The sequence below is a fragment of the Rhinolophus ferrumequinum genome, chromosome 2 (assembly GCF_004115265.2).
Source record: "Rhinolophus ferrumequinum isolate MPI-CBG mRhiFer1 chromosome 2, mRhiFer1_v1.p, whole genome shotgun sequence".
Lineage (NCBI taxonomy): Eukaryota > Metazoa > Chordata > Mammalia > Chiroptera > Rhinolophidae > Rhinolophus > Rhinolophus ferrumequinum.
This window is the reverse complement of record NC_046285.1, coordinates 45,379,377-45,399,933: the sequence shown is the minus strand read 5'-3', so window position 1 is coordinate 45,399,933 and position 20,557 is coordinate 45,379,377. Positions and strand designations below refer to the sequence as shown.

The window sequence follows — 20,557 nt, the reverse complement described above, 5'->3', positions numbered from 1 at the left end:
CTGCACCAGTCTGCATTCCCACCAACAGTGTATGAGGGTTCCTTTTTCTCCACAGCCTCTCCAACACTTGTTACTATTTGTCTTGTTGATGATACCCATTCTGACTGGGGTGAGGTGATATCTCATTGTGGTTTTTATTTGCATTTCTCTGATGATTAGTGATGTTGAGCATTTTCTCATATGTCTATTTGCCATTTGTATGTCCTCTTGGAGAAATATCTCTTCAGGTCCTCTGCCCATTTTTCAATTGGGTTGTTTTTTTTGTTATTGAGTTTCATGAGTTCCTTGTATATTTTGGATATTAGCCCCTTATCAGAGGCACTGTTTGCAAAAATCTTCTCCCATTCAGTTGGTTGCCTCTTTATTTTGTCGATGGTTTCTTTTGCTGTGCAGAAGCTTTTAAGTTTGATATAGTCCCATTGATTTATTTTAGCTTTTACTTCCCTTGCCTTTGGAGTCAAATTCATAAAATGCTCTTTGAACCCAAGGTCCATAAGTTTAGTACCTATGTTTTCTTCTATGCAGTTTATTGTTTCAGGTCTTATGCTTAAGTCTTTGATCCATTTTGAATTAATTTTGGTACATGGTGACAGATAGCAGTCCAGTTTCATTCTTTTGCACGTGGCTTTCCAATTCTCCCAGCACCATTTATTGAAGAGGCTGTCTTTTCTCCATTGTATGTTTTTGGCTTCTTTGTCAAAAATTATCTGTTCATATTTATGTGGTTTTATTTCTGAGTTCTCAATTCTATTCCATTGGTCTCCGTGTCTGTTTTTCTGCCAATACAATGCTGTTTTGATTACTGTTGCCCTATAGTACAAGCTAAAGTCAGGGAGTGTGATACCTCCAGCATTGTTCTTTTTTCTAAAAGATTGCTTTGTCTATTTGGGGTCTTTTGTGGTTCCAAACAAATCTGATGATTTTTTTGTTCTATTTCTTTAAAAAATGCCATTGGGATTTTGCTGGGGATTGCATTAAATCTGTATATTGCTTTGGGTAATACGGCCATTTTAACTATGTTGATTCTTCCAATTCATGAGCACGAAATGTCTTTCCATTTCTTTGTGTCTTCTTCAATTTCTTTTAAAAATGTCTTACAGTTTTCAGCATATAGGTCTTTCACATCTTTGGTTAAGTTTATTCCTAGGTATTTTATTCTTTTTGCTGCAATTGCAAAAAGAATTGGTTGTTTTTATTTCTTTTTCTGAGATTTCATTGTTAGTATATAGGAATGCAATGGACTTTTGTATGTTGATTTTATGGCCGGCAACTTTACTGTATTCTCTGATTGTTTCTAATAGTTTTTTGGTGGAGTCTTTAGGGTTTTCTATATACAACATCATGTCATCTGCAAAGAGTGACAATTTAACTTCTTCATTCCCAATTTGGATGCCTTTTGTTTCTTTCTCGATTGCTCTGGCAAGGACTTCCAACACTATATTGAAAAGCAGAGGTGATGGGGACAGCCCTGTCATGTTCCTGAACGTAGAGCAAAGGGCTTCAATTTTTCACTGTTAATTATGAAATTAGCTGAGGGTTTATTATATATGGCCTTTATTATGTTAAGGTATTTTCCTTCTATACCTATTTTATTAAGTGTTTTAATCATAAATGGATGTCGTATCTTGTCAAATGCTTTTTCTGCATCAATTGATATAATCATATGATTTTTGTCCTTTATTTTGTTTATGTGATGTATCACATTGATGGATTTGCATGTGTTGAACCATCCTTGTGCCCCTGGGATGAACGCCCACTTGGTCATGATAAACTATTTTTCTTTTAATTGTGAAAATCTAATGATTTTTCTTCAAAGTTTGAGTTACTTTTTTCAGATTGTTTGGTAAGTGTGTTGGAAAACAGGTACTCTCACACATTACAGAAATTAGTACATCATTGCTATAAGAAAATTTAGCAATATCCACCAAAATAATAGATGCATGTATATTGTGGGCCAGTAATTCCATGTCTAGAAATTTAATTCTAGATTGTTCACATGTGTATCAAATTATATGCAAACAAGTTTATTCATTGCAGCATTGTTTTTAATACTAAAAAGTTGAGAACATTATAATTATCCATCAAAAGGGGACTAGTTAAATATATTATGATACATTTATACAATGATATATCATGCAAAAAATAATAAGAAAGTTTTTCTGGTAACATTGATATGGAATGATCTCCAAGATATATTAAGCAAAAAGGGCAGAGGCAGAACAGTGTGTATGATATATTAATATTTGTGTAAAAAATAATTTAAAAATATAGAATATATTTATACGTATTTGCTTATATATTTATAAATACACACATGCATGTATGTATTTACACATACACATATATTTGCTTATATAAAATATCTCTGGAAGGATAGATATGAAACTAAAGACACGAGTTGCTGCCAAAAAGGAACTGCATAGCTGAGAGATAGGAATAGAAGGGAAACATTTCATTAATACTCTCATATAAGTCATGAATTTTGAACTATGTGGACATATTTTCCAGTCGAAAAACAAATTACAAATACAAGAAACAAGAAAGAAAAAAACCCCTCAAACTTCGAAGGAAAAAATCATTAGATTTTCTTAAAAGAAAAATGTTAGGTCAAGAAGTCCAATGAAAAGCATTATAAAACCAACGGAAATATTTGAGAATTTCCTCAATCTCAGTCTCACCGTTGCCTTGAAAGGTAAAGCTTGTGGGGTGTGGGGGGCAGAAAAGGGGGAGGATATGAAGGACTATGAGAATATTAGGGAAATGCTCTTATCAAACAATACATTTTAATATGTTCAAAAGGCAAACTTAAACAACAGGTTAGGCAATTAAGTTTAATCCATGGTTTTCATAATAGAAGAAAGGACTGATTGGTCAACTCTTTTAGCCTACTTTATGACATATGCAATTTGAGAAGGCATCAAAAATATATTTCAACCTAAATTTTTACCAAGAACAGCCTGAAAATATTGTACTGTGGAAATTCTTTTATGCCATTCTAGACATTTCTCCTTCATGATAACTATGACATAGTTCATAAAGTATTTTCTTAAAATCTTATACCACCTGTACCTTCATATTTCTATGACTCTGAATTCTCAAAATAACATAACCATGAGACTAAGAAGATACATTGCCTTGACATAAAACTGGTATTTACTGAATCCCTTCAATTCAAACTAATATTTCAAACTGATAGACTTCATTTAATGGCATCTCATCCCAAAGCCAGGAGAGGTGATAAAAAAAAGGGCAATAAAAGAAATGTGAATCCTCTGGTACCATTAGCTACAACAAACATGAAACACGCCCAACTCCTAGCCAGATTAATATAAACCCTACACCACAGCCTAATTACCTCACTTCCTATTACCTGATAACAGATGTTAGGCTATCAACAAAAAATCAAAAGGCATTACAAAAGGGAAGAAAAAAACAGCGTCTGAAGAGATAAGCAATCATCAGAACCAGATTCAGATATGACACAGAATTATTTGGAATTATCAGAGAGAAATCTAAAATAACTATAATTAACGTGTTAAGGGCACTAGTGGAAAAGGTAGACAATATGCAAGAATAATGAGTAATGTAAACAGAGAAAGAAACTCTAAGAAAGAATCAAAAGGAAAAGCTATAAATCAAAACATTAAGTGACAGAAATGAAGAATGCCTTCAATGGAGTGGCTCATCAGTAGACTTGATACAGCCAAGGAAAGAATCGAAGAACTTCAAAACAGGCTGATATAAACTTCCCAAACTGAAATGCAAAGAAGAAAAAAGAAAAAAAAAAAAACAGAACAAAACATCTAAGAACTGAGACAATATCAAAAGGTATAATATCTGCAACTGGAATACCAGAGAAGAAAGAGAAAATGCAGGACACGAAATATTTGAAGTGATAATGGCTGGAAACGTTCCAAAATTAGTAACAAACACCAAACCAGAGATCCAGAAAGCTTAGAGAAAACCAAGCAAGATAAAAATCTAAAAACAAAACAAAAACCTACCTCAGGCATACAATATTTAAATTGAAGAAAACCAAAGACAAAGAAAAAATTTTGAAAGTAGCATGAGGAAAACCATACCTTAGCTACTAGAAACAAAGATAAGCATTATAGCAAAGTTCTAGTGAGAAACCACGCATGCAAGCAGAGAATGGAGTGAAACCTTTGAAGTAGTGAAAGAAAAAAACCACCAACTAGAATTCTACACCTAGTAAAATCATTGTTCAAGAGTGAAAAGATCAAAGTTAAAAACTTTTGTTCTTCAAAAGATACTATCAAGAAAGTAAAAAGACATCCCACAGAATGGGAGAAAAACTTGCAAATCATGTATCTGATCAAGGTATAGTCTCCAGAATATACATAGAACTCTTACAAATGAACAATAAATAGGCATTAAAAATAATGACTATAATAAACAATAAAAAGACAACTTAATTAAAAAATGAGCAAAGGATCTGAATAGGCATTTCTCCAAAAAAGACATACAAATAACCAATAAGCACATACAAAAATGCCAAAACTCATTAATCATTAGACAAATGCCTGTCAAAACCACAATGATATACCACCTCACACACAGTAGGATGCCAATAAAAAAAAAAAGGATGATAACAAGTGATGGCAAAGATATGGAGAAATTGGAACCCTCAAACATTGCTGGTGGGAATGTAAAGTAGTGTAGCCACTTTGAAACAATCTGGCAGGTCCACAGAAAGTAAAACATAGAGTTACCATGTGACCCAGCAATTCCACTCCTACATATAGACTCAAGAGAACCGAAAAACACACGTTCACACAAAAATCTGTACATGAATGTGTATAGCAGCGTTATTTATAACAGACAAAAAGTAGGAACAACTCAAATAGATACACAAAATGTGGTATATACATGAAAGAGAGTATTATGCAGCCACAAAAAAGTAATGAAGTACTGAGACATGCTAGAACATGGATGAACTTTGAAAACATCACACAGTATGAAAAAAAACAGACACAAAAGGCCATACATTGTATGATACCATGTATATATAATGTCCAGAATAGTCAGATCCAAAAAAAGAAAGTAGATTAGTGCATTCCATGGGCTAGAGGGAAGGGTAATTGGGAATGACTGCTAATGGGTACGGGGTTTCTTTTGGGAATGATGAGAATGTTCTGGAGTTACATAGTGGTGATAGTTGAACAATCTTATGAGCATAGTAAAACAACTGAATTGTATCCTTTAGAAGAGTGAATTTTATGGTATGTGAATTATATCTAAAAAACAAAAAAAGGAAAGGAAAAATAAAGACTTCCTGAGACAAACAAAAACTAAAGAAGTCCCCTGCCATCAGAACTGCCCTACAATAAATGGTAAAACAAGTTCTTCAGGCAGGAGAAAAATGACATAGGTCATAAATTTGGATTATTATACACAGAAAGAGTGGTGAAGAAAGAATAAGTGAGGTAAAATAAAATCTTTTTTCTTATTTTTAATTGATCTGAAAGATAACTGTCAAAGCAATACTAGCAGAAATGTACTGGGTGATTATAGCATATGGGTCAGAGAGATGAATGACAGCAATGTCGCAGGGACAGTATGGAGGAACTGGGAATAATCTGCTAGAAGGTACCTGCACTACATGTGAAGTTACAGTATTATTTGAAGATGGACTTCGATTATATTATATGTAACATATATACTAGTTCACAAAGTAAGCCTCACTAAATTAAAAAAAAATAGTACCATACAGATTAGGATCTCTGAACATACAGCAATTGAGTTAGAAGTTAATTAGAAAACGAGTTAAAATTCCTGCATATTTGGAAATTTAAAAACAGTTAAACACTCACAGGTTCAAAAACCGTAATGGATGTTTTCAAAAATTATACCTTAACAACAATGATAAATACTATACATCAAAACTAATGGAATGTATCGAAATTAGTGTTTTAAAGGAAATATTTAGCTTTAAATACTTACATAAAACTGATGAGTACCTGAAAGTTAATGAGCTATGTGTCCACTTTAAGTTAGGAAAAAAACTACAAAACAACCGCCCCCAAAAGTAAAAAGAAAGATATAGTAAATATGAGTGGGAATTAATGCAATTGAAAAATAAGTATATAATAGAGAAAATATGTGTATAATAGAGAACAAAGTCAAAAGTTCATTGTTTGGAAAAACAATAACAAGAAAATAAACAAGCATCCAGTAAAACTAATTAAGGGAAAAGAATTAAAGCACACATCAATATTATGTGCTATCGTACACTTAATCTACAGTATTGTATAAAAATATTATGAATGAAATGAATATGCATGATTATAGATAAAATAAATACTAAAAAGATCATAAAATAATACTGTCAACAACCATATGCCAAACATTTGAAAACTTAGGTGAAATTGTATATGCGAAGAAATTATAATTTACCAAAACAGTGCAGAAAGTTCTGAAGGTTGTAAGGAAACTGCAGGAGTGGTTGGTTAAAATTTTTCCCATGAAGAAAACATCAGTCTCAGATAATTTTATGTGAATATTCTACCAAGCTGAAAAAACAGATCATCTCAAACTTATTTAAACTCTTTTCAAAAGTAGAAAAGAAGGAATACTCCCAGTACATTTCAAAAGACCTGCATAACTCTGACCCCAATGTCATATATAGTCAAAATGAGAAAGAAAAATAAGAAGGCCAGTTCACTCATGAATATAGAATCAAACTTCTGAGCAACATATTAGTAAATCAAATAGAACAATGTATTAAAAATAAGATAATATACCTTGACAAAGTTAGGTTCATCCCAGGTATGCAAGGATAGATTAATATTTGTTTTTTAAAAACCAAAAACCTATAAATGTTCCTTAATACAATCATTTTTAAAAGAAAAATGTATAATTACCTCAATAGATACAGACAAAACATTCAATAAAATTCAACACAAACACATGATTAAAAGCTTCAGGAAAATCAGAATAGAAGAGAACTTCCATACCCTAATAAAGAATATCTACAAAAAACTCTTACAGAATGTGAGAGAATGATGAACAGAGTTCAGAATGGGTAAATGGAGACAGGGGAACGAGATAGGAAAGAACCACATAGAGGGATATAAATGATTGTCAAGGTACCGATTTTTATCATGAGTAGGGGCTCCCACGGATTCTTATTCTATTATTAAAACCAACTGAACAAAAATGCATGGATCAGTGATGAGAGTATGTCACAAATCAGTGAGTCAAAGTGTTGTTCCTACAGCATCAGCATCACCTGGAGACTTGTAAAAAATGCGAGTACTCCAGCACCAGCCCAGACCTGCTGAAGCAGGAACTTTGTGGGGTGGGACCCAGCAACACGTGTTTTAACAAGCCCTCCAGGTGATTCTGATGCATGCTAAAGATTGGGTACCACTATCACAAACCACGAAGTCTATACACCTATTGTCCAATGAACAAAAGAGAAAGCCCAGCTGATGGAGGCAGCGTAGGTGGTTCACGTTCACGGGGATGACCATCAGACTTTCTCATTTAGTTGAGTTTTAAAGTAGATGATAGAGTTTTAAAGTAGATGACTCCCTTTCTTGATGATGCCCTGGCAACAAATCTACAAGGGAGAAAAAGAGGCCTATTACACTATTAAAACCAACAGTAATTCCTAACACTAGACACTTGCTACACCTTCATGGAGCGTCAAATTTTATTATGTAGATCCAAAGTTAGAACCACTTTTAGAAAGTAGCATTCTTCCCATTTGCAGAAGAATAACCTCCAAGAGGTTTTCCTACAGTTTCATATGAGGGGGGACAAAACACATTGGTTCAGCACAGCACAAGCAACCTTCAGAAGAGAAAAATCTAGAGAGGATAGAGAATGAAGGGTGGTGTGTTGAAAACTACTGGGCACTGCTGCCCAAGACAAAGTGCCATTTTTGGAGTGCAGTATTTCTCTGCAGAAGTCCTACCAGAAGCATCTTGTCTTCCAGATAAGGGTTATACCTTATGAATCTCCTCCAACTCATTGTCCATCCTTGCTGCCTTCTTTAGAAAACCAGCTTTGGTGGTAATGACTTTAGGTTTTGGAGGTCGTATTCGGGGCTGTGTCACAAAATCTGGGAGACATGACTCAAGTTCGACTAAACCTAGGGGAAGGAAGTACATGTTTTTAGTATCCGGTGCTTAAATTTAGCATTTTGAAAGCCTATTGCTAATTTTAGTAGCTGTTTGCCAAGTAGTCTTTTTTAGAATTATTGATAAGGAGTATCTCATATAATTGAATTGTCCCCCAAGTGTAAAGCAACTTTCTATATAATTAACTCATATTCTTTGTGACTTAGATTGTAAAATGAGAAATGAATGCTAAGATGAAAACACTGCCTTACAAAAAATAAATTCCACAATAAGAATCCACAGAAAATTAATGATCATATGATACATGTCATCACCAGTAAAAAGCGGATGTACATCAAGTCATAATACTCTGCCCTGGAGACGGTCAGCCAGGGCTACATGTTCAACAGTGAAAGAATCAACTCTTGGTCTAGGCCATGTGATGCTTCAACTTGTCAACTAAAATTTAAATAATTTCAATAAGCCTCACTTGAAATTTACAACAGGGATAGCCCTCTTCATGAATTATCCCCTTGCCCACTAGTTTTCTGCCATTTCTTCTGAAAGGACTGATTTCATTATATGTTTCTTGTTTGCTTCATAACCCATTATAGAAGCTTTTTCTATTTCATTTTTTATATAACTTTGATTATTAGTGACCTTAAACATATTTAACTGTGTATTATCTATTTGACTTTACTCCTTGATAAACTGTTGTATAGTGCATCCATTTCTTTATTTGGCTCTTAATAGTTTTTATTTGTTTGTATCAACTCATATAAATAAAATTAAATCTGTTAATTGCTATTTCTTGCAAATATTTTTATTTGGTGTTTAGCTTTTAATCTAAATTACTGTATTTTATATATTTAATTTACATTTCTTTTGTTTTCACCACTGTTGAGTTATGTACTCTTGTATTTGTTTAGCTAATCTTACTGAGGTATATTTTGTTACCAATTGCTAATTCTCAATACGTAATCTTAATCACTAGTATAAAAGATGTAAAGTACTGCTCATATCAAGGCTCACATAGGAAGGCTCTCCTCCCCAGGATATATATAAAGTATATATTTAGTTTGTATTTCTAAGATAACCCTCTTATACTAGACTTGTAATGATGTAAATTACTTACCTTCATAGGTGTTGAGATAGTGGTTTTTTACTACAAAGTCCTCTGAGTTGTTGTCTGGGAAACGACCAAGGCGAGATAGAGGTCCATAGACCTGTGATGCATAATCAGAATAATCCTTGATGATATTTCTTCTCTCCAACTTCCCTTCTACATTCTTTCTCTTTTCCACAAGTTTTCTGATTGCTAAAATACAACATACCTCGATGACTATCTCCAAAATATTGTTCTGAATGATTCAAATGCAGAATAGCGGACCAGTCCTAATTTTATTCCCAGGGAAGCTACTGAACTGAATGAATTTCATGAAGACCACTCAATGCAGCCCTAATGTAACACTAAAAACAAAGTCTATCATGGGTGTAACCCAGATGGCCATGAGACAGATGGGAGTGACAGAAGCTGGATCAACTAGTGTCCTCAACGGGTACTCATCAAAAATCCTATATAAAAGCATTTCAGGTTCTGGGCCAAGAAGAGATATTCAATAAAAGTTTGTTAAATGAATGAAAGAAACTCAAAGTAACTGAAGAAATACATGTTCAATGGAGTCTAAGGGACTTACTCTCTCCTAGGAGAATAATTAAAAGAAAGGGAAGACTACAGGTTCTTGAACAATCTCTGTCCATCTTGGCTAATCCCAGAATAAATTAGAATATGTCAAGCATTGAAAAGAAAAAAAAATGCTGACAATATCTAAATGCCTACCTATCAGCTATTAAAAGTTATTTTCTCACATCAAAAAAGAAAAGAAAAAGAAAAAGTTAAAAGTTCAGTTCAGTAAAAATAATTTTTAAGAAATTAATTTTTTGTAATTGACTTTTGCTAGAAAAAATGACAATGTTGAATGATTTTTAAATGTGATTACATTGCTATTATTATGTCTATAGATTTCTAATTTACATACATAATTGATACATTACAATTTTATAAGTAAATAAATTACATTAAAAGTTACTCAACACACTTGTCTCATTAGGGAGACCACCTCAGGGATGATGAAGATGCCTGATCACTGCACTGTACACCTGAAGCTGAAGCTGAACAATAATGAATGTCAACTACAAGTTTATATATATATAAACATATATATAAACATATATATATATATGTATATACTTACAAGAAGCGGAGCACAGCATTAGGAATAGAGACAGTGGAAATGTAAAGGCTCTGTGCGATGTCAGAGGGGTAGTGGATGGGGGAGGGGTGTTGACACAGTGTGAGGGATATAAATGATAAATGTCTACGTATTACTTTGTTTTGTGCACATGAAACTAATAAAAATAAAAAAAAGTTACTCAACAAATTAACTGTAAAATTAAGTGACATGGTAATAAGTTAAAACTTTTTATTTTAAATTTTAATTTAAAATTTTTATTGACATTTTTAATCTTCCACTGACTCCTCTTTTAATGTATAAAGTACAGATACACGTGCAGTAAATAAACAGATATACAGTATATCTGGTATTAAAACTTCATGGGAAAGGGAGAGTAGGAAAAACAATGTCTCACTGTCTCTTCTGGGGGCAATAATGAAAAAAAGGTTGAGAAATAGGACTCTCTATCCAGGGCATCAGTCCATGAAAATGGGAGCCAAACACCTACCCACACGCACACATACCCCATAATGTCAATAACTTGACTACCTGTTAGAACATCATTACTTGACTTTCTTAGTGAGGAATTTTCCTCCACTCTCCTACTATTAAGAAATAATTCATCTCCTGTCCCTTGCCTTTTTAATAACATTAGGACCAAAAAAGAATTATATCATAGTTAAATCAGGTTTGGTGAAAGAACCAAAGCAAAGCCAACTTTTCCATTCTCTTCCTTGTTCATGCTACACTATTACCTGATACATGTGCACGTCGAATTTGTGCCAATTTTGCCTCCTTTGCTTCCTGCAATTTAGACCATTGGGCATTCAAGTGCTTCATGTTCACTTCATTTTGATTCTCGTTACGTTTCTTCAGCAGCTCTTTTAGAACTTCCAGGCGAATTTCCTGCAGTCTTCAAATAAATGACAAAATATAAGTGTGTGGTATCTCAAACAGGGTGTTCTACTAGAAAGGGAACAACTGCCATAAACAGGATCTTCTTTTTAGGTTGGTATCATATTCATGTATTCTAAAAAGACCACCCTGGCAAAAGTACGACAAATGGGGGCCGGCGGGGAACAACTCAATAGTGAGTCTCTAAATGATAGGAATAAGTATGGGTGTAGTTCTGATGGACAAAGAAGAGCTTGCCAGGTGATGGGCAAAATAAGGGCTCTCTAGGCAGATGGGCCTAAATGAACAACAAGATGTCCGTGCACAGTTCCAGGTTGAGTGGTTGCTGGAAAGCTAAGTATAATAATAGGAGGAGTGAAGAGAAAGGAGGTTGTGGCATGTCATCTTAAGTAGTAAAAGGTGCAAACGCTAGTGTCTGGCACATATAGGTATTCAGTCAACTTTTGTTTCCCTTCCCCTTACCTTTATTTTGTTCTCCCAGAGTTACCTTGCTCATGTGTATACAACTATACACTAATGACTTTGAAATCTTTACCTCCAGCCCAGATATTTCTGAACCAGAATTTCTGTCTATTTGAATCTCCAGGGATGCCCTGGAAACCTCAAAAACCCCCACTCACTTTGTTTCCCCATAAATCCACGTGTCCTGTTACATCTTCTTCCCTCCTCTAAGGATTCCTCTTCTAAAACCCTTCTTGCATCCACTCCCTAGCTTATGTTTTTGTCATCTCTCTCCTAACTTGGAATATAGTTGCTAGTCCAGTTTCTCCTTCTAATCTTTGTTCCACATAGCTGTCAAAATTTTCCCTCCTAAAATAGATATTTGATCATTTCACAACTACTTCAAAATTCATACAGTAATTTAGTCAGTCATTCATTTGCCAAATATTTATTAAGTGCTCACCATATGCCACACAGGGAACAAACAATGATGAACAAGATAAAATGCCTTCTTTCCAGAAGCACTGTTCCAGTGGAGAAGGCATATAAACCAACATTTACAACACAAGGAGATAAATAATAGACCAGAAGAATGAAAAGACTTCTGTGGGAAAAAGAAACGACAGAGCATCTATGTGTAGTGCTAGTCCCAGTTGGTCAGGGGAGAGGAAGGGGTAGGTGGGGAAGGCTTTCTTAGAGAAGCCATTAACTCAGCCGTCTGGAGGATAAACAAGGATTGAGATTTGTCACGATGCCAACAGAGAAGTGAGGCCTCAGCAGAGGGACACGAATGTTCGACTCAAAAGGACTAGAGACAGAGCTTGTGCTCCTGGGGCTTCTCAAACTGAATATGCATGGAGGGTGGGGAAGTAGTGACAAGTGAATACGGCAAGGCGAGCACTTGTGAAAAATAAGCCACACAGCTACAGTCACCTTTCTCTCTAGAGTTAGAAATCTTAGGTTCAGTTCTCAGCTTCATCACTTACCTCAATTTCATGTCATGAAATGGACATAATAATAGTATCCATCCCGCTAGGTTGTTGTAAACATTAAACAATTTAATGTATACAACGTGTGAGAACAGTAGTTCTTGAACTTGCGCATGTATCAGATAATCGGAGGGCTTGTTAGACAGATGGCTGCGCCCCGACGCCTGATTCAGCAGGTCTGGGATGGAGCCTGAGAATTCGCATTTCTAACAAGTTCCCAGATAATGCTGCCGCTGCTGGTCCTTGGACCACACTTTGAGAATTACTGATACTTGGTTCCAGCACATGGTAAGCACTCTATATGTGTTACATGCTATATGAATATCATCATCATCATCACTGATATTATCACATTATCTGTGAAACCTGATGGTTCCTTACTTACTCTGCAACACCCAGCTCAGAAGCTACCTTCTCTCAGTAGTTTTCTCAAATCTCCGAGCACCTTAAACAGAACTGATTGTTCCCTCTCCTGGGTTCCCCTAGCGCTTTGTGGATAGAGCTAGGGGACAGAGCACACCACCTGACAGACCCTTCCTGAGAGTTGTTGGTGTGAAGGTCTTTTGCATCATGCCCACCCAACCTCCCTTCCCCCACCCCAGTGGACCATAAGGAGCCAAGTCAGGGAATACATAGCAAGCAGTTCCCTATTCATCCCAGGTTCCCCAACTAAAAGCACAGAGCCTGGCACAGAGGAGGGCCTCAAAACACATTTATTAAAATTACCCTCAGTTGAACAAAAGTACTCACTTTCTCATATAATGTCTTCATTCTGGCCAGATTTATTTTTGATATTTTTGATGTCCTTGTGACAAGAATATACTTCTCTAAATTGCAGCAATAAGTTTAAATTTCTGCAGACAGGATTGAATATCTGATACCTACTTTGCTCCAAACACTATTTTCTATAAAATTGCAAGCTTTTTTTTTTTTTTTTTTTTTTTTTTTTTTGATAAAAACCATACATCCTTTTTATTGTTAAGTCATAAAGAGGTATCAAAATTAAAAGCAAAAATTACAGGATAAGACTTAACATAACTACTGGGAGCATCAAAGGAAGTGAGAATGGGACTAGGCGCAGGGCAGTATGAATGAATGAACGTGGGAAGGGCAAGGATGGGGTAACAGTGAGCATGTGCTGAAGATACTAGGGGAGAGGATCTGGTGAAAATTTTGATCTTAGACAAGCGCCTAGGTAAAGAAATAATGGGACAAGATTTCTAAACCCCACTATGTGCTTAAGAGTCATCCTCGCCATTGGCGCTGTCTCTGTCATCCTCTCCTTCCTCAGCCTCTTTTTCATCATCCTTGATCAACTCCAGCTCCTTGTTTGCTCTGTTCCTTTTCAATTTTTTCCAGGCTTTCCAGTAGAGAATCCACTTTTTGTTTTATCTGGGTCAATTCCTTCTTAATGGTCTGAAGGTCATCTCCTTTCAACTTTCCAGACTTGGAAGAAGATCCTCGCTGTCCACTCTTAGAATTGAAGCCACTTTTGCCCCTCCGTGAGGTGTTTCCTGAGACACGCTGGCGTTTGGAGGGCACTACAGCCCGAGCAATAGGAGGAGGAGGAGGAACACGTGCTGGGTAACTGTACATCCTGTCATAATAATCCCGTTGAAAGTCATAGTCCAAGTCAAAAGAGGAGCTGAGTAGAGGGGACGGAGAAGGGTGTTCTGGTACTGACCCGTACATCTCCGCTGCAGATCGTTTCACACCTGCTTTTCCTCGGTTCACTTTTGGCTCTGCAGCCAGATTAATATCTAAAACCTGGCCAGCAATCATTCTGCCATCCTCTCCTGCCACAGCAGCCCGGGCATTTCTCTCATTAACATACTGAACAAAGGCAAAGCCCTTATGAACAGAGCAACCCACAATTTTGCCATATTTTGAGAAGATTGCCTCCACATCAGATTTCTTGACCACAAGAGTATTGAGATTTCCAATGAATACACGGGAGTTCATGGAGCGAGGATCTGTCTTGTTGGTAACATTGCTGGCCATTGTCTTTGAAGATAAGGTTCCTCACAAAGCCAAAAAAACTCAAGCAAAGTTCCACTAACTTATATATTTCAAGTGATTTGTAACCCGAAGGGGGAAGGAGAAGAGATTCGATTCTGAATCTCCTACTCCCGGGTTGTACGTGAAGAAGCCGACTGCTCCCCGAGGTCGGCAACGCGGTCGCAACCACTCAACCTTCGTCTCTTCACAAAAATCAAAATTGCAAGCTTTTACTGAAACATCACACAGTCCCGATTCAGGGCTCATCAAAAGGTGTTGCAAAAATATAAACATATTTTGAATTCAGAATGACACTGAGTCCCTGACCCTCTTTGTCCCTAACATTCTTGTATGTAAGCAACACCTTTAGCAACCTCGGCAGCTTTGCTCCCAGCAGCAAAGTGCCTCTGCCCGGTTTGGAACAAAGGACAACCTCCACGAGACCTCTTCCCTTCTCTCCTGCTAGGAAGTTGTCATTTTTTGGTTCTCATCATTTCTCCATATTCCAGAGACGACCTCAATTACTGAAAATACATCAGTGAACGTGACTGAAAACTCAACCAGAAATACCTAAGCATACGGTTATTTATGCGCCGTGAGCTCATCTCTTAATTGAAAAACTCCACAATTTGGCTTTTAAATAGAAAACGCCTCAATAGCTGTAGCGAGAACTCCAGGTGTCCTTACAGTGAATCTGGTACCGGGGGAATAAGAGGATCAGCTAGGAGACTGTTTGATGCCTATAAAGAAGGCCAAGGCCCAGGGATCGTGGCACTGGGAAGGAACAGAAAGGGACAGTTTGAAAGACAGTTTGCAAAACTCAGTGGGATTCTGTGACAGTCTAGACCAGATACTAAAAAAAAAAAAAGGGAAAAGAAGAATCAGAGGTGCATTGAGGAATTGCTCAGATCTGGATTCCACGCTGAATTTCACACACAAAGAGGGCACTATACATTTTTATATTAATGGAGAGAAAATTACAGTGTCATTATTCCTGAAAGAACCAGAAACCCAATTACCTATCTCTATAGGCGGAGGATTATTTTTAAACCTATACATTTGGGAAAATGCTTTACAGATACAAAGTATTAACATTACTTCCATTGTGCAGGAGCAGTTGTCTGGGTGATGGAGAACCTACTTTTCAATCTCCTGCTCTCTGAAGGCCCACTCCTTCCTCTCCATTGCATTTATCATCCTCCTCCTCTTCTCAGCCTGAGAGGCGTCACTCAGAAAGGGAAGAGTGGCTTCCCAAGCTCTCTTCTCCCGGGCACGTTCTATCATCTCTACCTCAGCTTGTCCTGCTGGGAGACCTCGACCTGGAGGATGAAGCAAAATACTTTAGAAAAACATGGACAAACTCATTTATTCCCTCTCCGTTCCTGTCCTCTTTAAATTCAAGGTTATGACAAGATGGAATGGTACTAGGAAATATCCTCCAGATGTGCCTCACAGCTGTAACCCTGCACTGCTTCTTGTTAATTTAGCTAGAAGACATTCTAGTTGCGTGTAAGATGCTAGAAAGTATTTGAAGAATATTATGGGACTACTGAATAATCACAGCTGGAAATGCCCTATCTTGGACAAATCTAAATTTTGAAATACAGAGAAATATCAAAGTAACTTGCAGAAGGTCACCATTTATATCTTTTTCCATAAATACCTCGCACATGTTTTCATTAAGTGGTTACCCAGGTATTTTGCTACTTGTTGGCATTAAAAATGATTTTTTTCAATAATATTTCTAATTAGATATTGCTAGTCTACAGGAAATCTACTGAACGTTATATGCTGATTTCATAATCAGCTACCTTGTTGAACTCAAGTTCTTCTGATCATTTATTTCATTTGAGTTTCTAAATGAGCACATTGTCTGTAACTAAAGATAGTTTTCCTTCTTGCTAATCCTCAAACCTCATTTTTTTCTCTTATCTTACTTCACTGACTCAGTATTTCTAACCGGAGTGCTATTATTGCCATATTGGACAGTTATTTGGTTTATGGGCTGCCCCCTGGAGGACAGGATGTTTAACATCCATGCCTGCCTATTCCCTAAACCCCACCCATGTACTAAACGCCAGGAGCACTTCCTAATCATTACCACAAACAAAAATGTCCCTAAGGGAGAGGGGTCATAGCCTAACTTAATACGCTCTGGGCTGGGATCTTCTCTGCATTGCTAAATAATAGTGGTGATGAAGGGATCATTGTCGTTTCCTTTACGGATAAAAGCTTCTCAAGTTTCACCTTTCAGTATTATGTTTATTGAAGGCTGTGGTAGATACCTTTTATTAAGTTACTCAAATTTCCTTCAGATCCCAGAGTTTACATCATGAATGAGTCCTGAATGTTATCAAACACTTTTTCCACATCTATTGAAGCATTTTTTCTGTATTTTCTGTTAAAATGGTGAATTACATTGGTTTGTTTTCTGATATCGTATTAAACTTGAATTTATGTGACTAAACCACTTGTTATGACAAGTTATCCTTTTTAAGTACTGAAAGATTTGATTGCCGGTATTTTACTTAGAATTTTTGCATTTTCTTCATATGTGAGATGGCCCTGTAATTTTCCTTTCTAGTATTATCTTTCTTCAGTTTTCAAATCAAGGTTATACTAGCTTCATAAAATGAATAAATTAACTTTTATTCTCTCTTTCTTTTTTCTGGAACAATTTGTATAAAACAGCTTAGGTATTCCTTAAAGGAGTGGTAAACTTACCTTTAAAACTGTTAAGGCCTGGTGCTCTTAAAAGGATTTTTTTTTTTTTTTACCAACTCAATTTCTATATTCTATTCAGGTTTGCTATATCTTCTTGAAACCAACTTATATTAATTTATATTATCTTTAAAATTTTTATAATTTATCTAAGTTTTAAAATATAGGGCAAAATATGTATAGTATTCTCTTATAGTTCCTAAATAATTTACTCTGTAGTTATGTCCCTCTTCCAATCCTAATACTCTTTATTAGCATCTTCCATCTTTTGTCTTAATGTTTCCTATAAGAGGTTTAGCTATATTATTAATCTTTATCCAAAAAGTTCCTTTGTGGTCCTAATGACCATTTCTTTTGCGTTTTCAAAGCTCTATAGTATTAATTTCTGATTTAAATTTCATTATTCACTTAAGAAGATTAACTAAGTTAATCTTCATTAAAAATGTACAGCACTTGGAACAGTTCTTGGCACATAGTAAGCACTTAATACTTTTTTTTCTTAGTGCTTATAGTGTCAACCTTTTCCACTGTCATTATTTTTCACTTATTTTCATCTACACATTTTATTAATGTATAACATACATGCAAAAAGGTACACAAATAAACATTCCACATAACCAGATCAAGGAACAGAATATTACTAGAACCTTAGATTGCCATCATACTACCTCCCATCTCTTCCTGCCTCAAGCATGTCGCATCCCGCGCGATGAGGGTTGTGGGGAGCAAGGAGGGCGGCGCAGGGTTAAGAAAAGACAGTAGTCATGAATAGAGTTTAAGCTAAAGCGGGGCTCAGGGGCCGTGCAGCCTCAAGGACTGGACGTGCCTAATGGGGCCAGCGCAGTAGCTTTTATTAGTTAGGTGGGGAAGTAAAGGAGATAAAGCTTGTGAATCTCAAGATCTGTGAATCCCATACATCATAATAGGAAACTGATTTAAGCCAATCACCCTTGCCTGCAGGCAGCTGAACCGTAAGTCTCAGGATGTTTGTACTTCCCCAAGGCACAAAACTATATGCATATGAATAGATGGAGAGCACACCATTGAATCTCTTCCCTTGCAGGTTTTGGGAAGAAATGCAGCCACAGAGGCAGAGGCTTTCCTTAGCCAGGGGTAGGTGGGGGGCTGTGCCCACCTCTATGAACCCCATGAGTTCTCCAGTGGGTCCCCACTCGATTGCGCCTGTTTTAGGTTGCTTTCCACGTGGAAAGTCGTACCCGTCTTTGACTGTCCAGTCATGTTTGGGGCCAAACAGGGAGACATAAGGTGCAAGCACAAAGGTGAAGCAAAGTCCCTGAAAGGATCCGTCTCACAGACTCTCCTTTCTTTTAAGGGCAGGTACATGGAGACAGACAGGTAGGCTGCTGCGTGGCCACACAAGAATAACCACCATCCTGATTCCTAACATATTAATTTAATTCTGATAGGTTTTGAGCTCTATATAAATAGAGTCAAAGTGTACATACTCTTTTTTATCTTACTTCTTTTGCTCAGCATTACATATGTGAGATTCACCCATCTGGTTACATGTAGTTGTACTTTCATTATCATTGCTATTATATATAGCATTCCATTACGTGAATATGCTATATTTTATTCATCCATTCTATGGTTGATGGACATCTGGGTTGTTTTTAGTTTGGAGTTATTATGAATAGTGCTGCTATGAATACTATGAATATTCTCGCACTTGGGTTTTGGTGAATATTCACATGCATTTCTGTTAGTAGAACTAAGTACTCACTTCTCTTTGGTATATAGCTAGGAATGAAATTCCTGGGTCAGAGGTATGAGTGTTCAGCTTTAGAAGATAACTACCAATTTTCAAAAACATGGTTGTAATATATACATGCAGTATATGAAATTGTCTTTGCTACAAATCCTTATCACCACTTGGTAATGTCAATCTTTTCAATATTAGCTTTTCTGGTATGTGTGTGGTAGTATCACATCAGGGTTTTAATTTGCATTTCCCTGATGCAACTAATCAAGTCGAACATTGTTTCATGTTAACTGGCAATTTGAAAATCCTTTTGAATTAAGTGCCTGCTCACATCATTTGCTCATTTTTCTATTGGGTTGTCTTTTTCTTATTGATTTTTAGGATTTCTTTATGTGTTCTAGTTATGAGTCTTCTGTCATATACAGCTATTGCAAATATCTTCTCCCAATCTGTGGCTTGCCTTTTCACTATCTTAATGTGTGTTTTGTTGACTAGAAGTTCTTAATTTTAATGTGATCTAATTTCTCATTTTTCCCGTTATGTTAGCATTTTTCGTTCTATGTAATAAAATCATTGTCTACCCAAGGTCATGAAAATATTCTCTTATGTTTCCTTCTAAAAGTGTATCATCTTTCACATTTAACATCTGGGATTGATTTTGGTTTGTGGTGTGAAGTAGGAATCGAGTCACTTTTTTCAAGATGATCTAATTGACTCAGTATCATGCATTGAAAAGATCATTTTTTTCCCCAACTGCACTGCAGTGTCCTCTTTGTCTTAAGTCAGATGTTATATATCTGCGAGTTAATTTCTGGACTCTATTCTGTAACAATGATCTATTCATCTATCTTTGAGAATATGCCATACTCTTTAATTATTACAGCTTTACAGTAGTTTACATCTGGAAGTATATATTGCTCTGTTTCTTTACATTTGCCATGGCTAATTCTGACACTTTCACATTTCCATATTAATTTTAGAATCAGGTTATCAATTTACACACACACACACACACACACACACACACACACACACACACACACCCTATTGGGTTCTTTACAGGAACTGCATTGAAGTAGGAATCAGAATTAAAGTTTGGTTTTTTTGCACATGGATATCTAATTGTTTCATCACCATTTATTGAAAAGACCTCCTTTGCCCCACTGAATTACAGTGGCGTCTTTCTCATAAGTCAAATGACTATAAATGTAGAGTGAGGAATCTGCCAGGTCAAAGGAGCCCAGAACCATTATTATTTCCTTGCAATGCTACAGTCAAGTATTTCTACATTCAATTTCTTAATGCATTGTCAGATCTACAGCAGGTCTGGCCATGGCCTACCACACACAAATTCTTTTATGTGACGCACTTTAATCATCTTGTTCAAATAGCTTAAACTTTACTGACTTTTGACAGCTTCATCTGAAAACATATGAATAGGGATTTGTC

General features: G+C 36.1%; 2 protein-coding genes across 3 annotated transcripts in view; both read right to left on the bottom strand.

Annotated features, from left to right (window-relative positions):
- The window catches only part of CFAP91 (cilia and flagella associated protein 91), a 61,012-nt gene that overhangs the window by 22,654 nt on the left and 17,801 nt on the right, over nt 1–20,557 (bottom strand). The window contains 4 exon segments of the mRNA XM_033129977.1: nt 7,977–8,119; nt 9,223–9,405; nt 11,077–11,234; nt 15,806–15,983. Coding sequence (XP_032985868.1) covers nt 7,977–8,119; nt 9,223–9,405; nt 11,077–11,234; nt 15,806–15,983 — 662 coding nt within the window.
- LOC117035850 (heterogeneous nuclear ribonucleoproteins C1/C2-like) lies at nt 13,838–14,877 on the bottom strand. Of its 2 annotated transcripts, XM_033129973.1 has the most exons (3): nt 14,752–14,877; nt 14,351–14,705; nt 13,838–14,311 (listed from the first exon to the last, which is right to left on the bottom strand). In XM_033129973.1, exons 2-3 carry the CDS (start codon nt 14,665–14,667, stop codon nt 13,969–13,971), a joined length of 660 nt encoding a protein of 219 aa, XP_032985864.1. In that variant the 5' UTR covers nt 14,668–14,705; nt 14,752–14,877; the 3' UTR covers nt 13,838–13,968. The 2 variants fall into 2 exon arrangements, with proteins under 2 accessions (XP_032985864.1, XP_032985862.1); XM_033129971.1 differs by having other exon boundaries at nt 13,838–14,705.

Coding starts and splice junctions, on each gene's coding strand:
- LOC117035850 (XM_033129971.1), bottom strand. CDS start 14,667: ATGGCCAGCAATGTTACCAACAAGACAGATCCTCGCTCCATGAACTCC.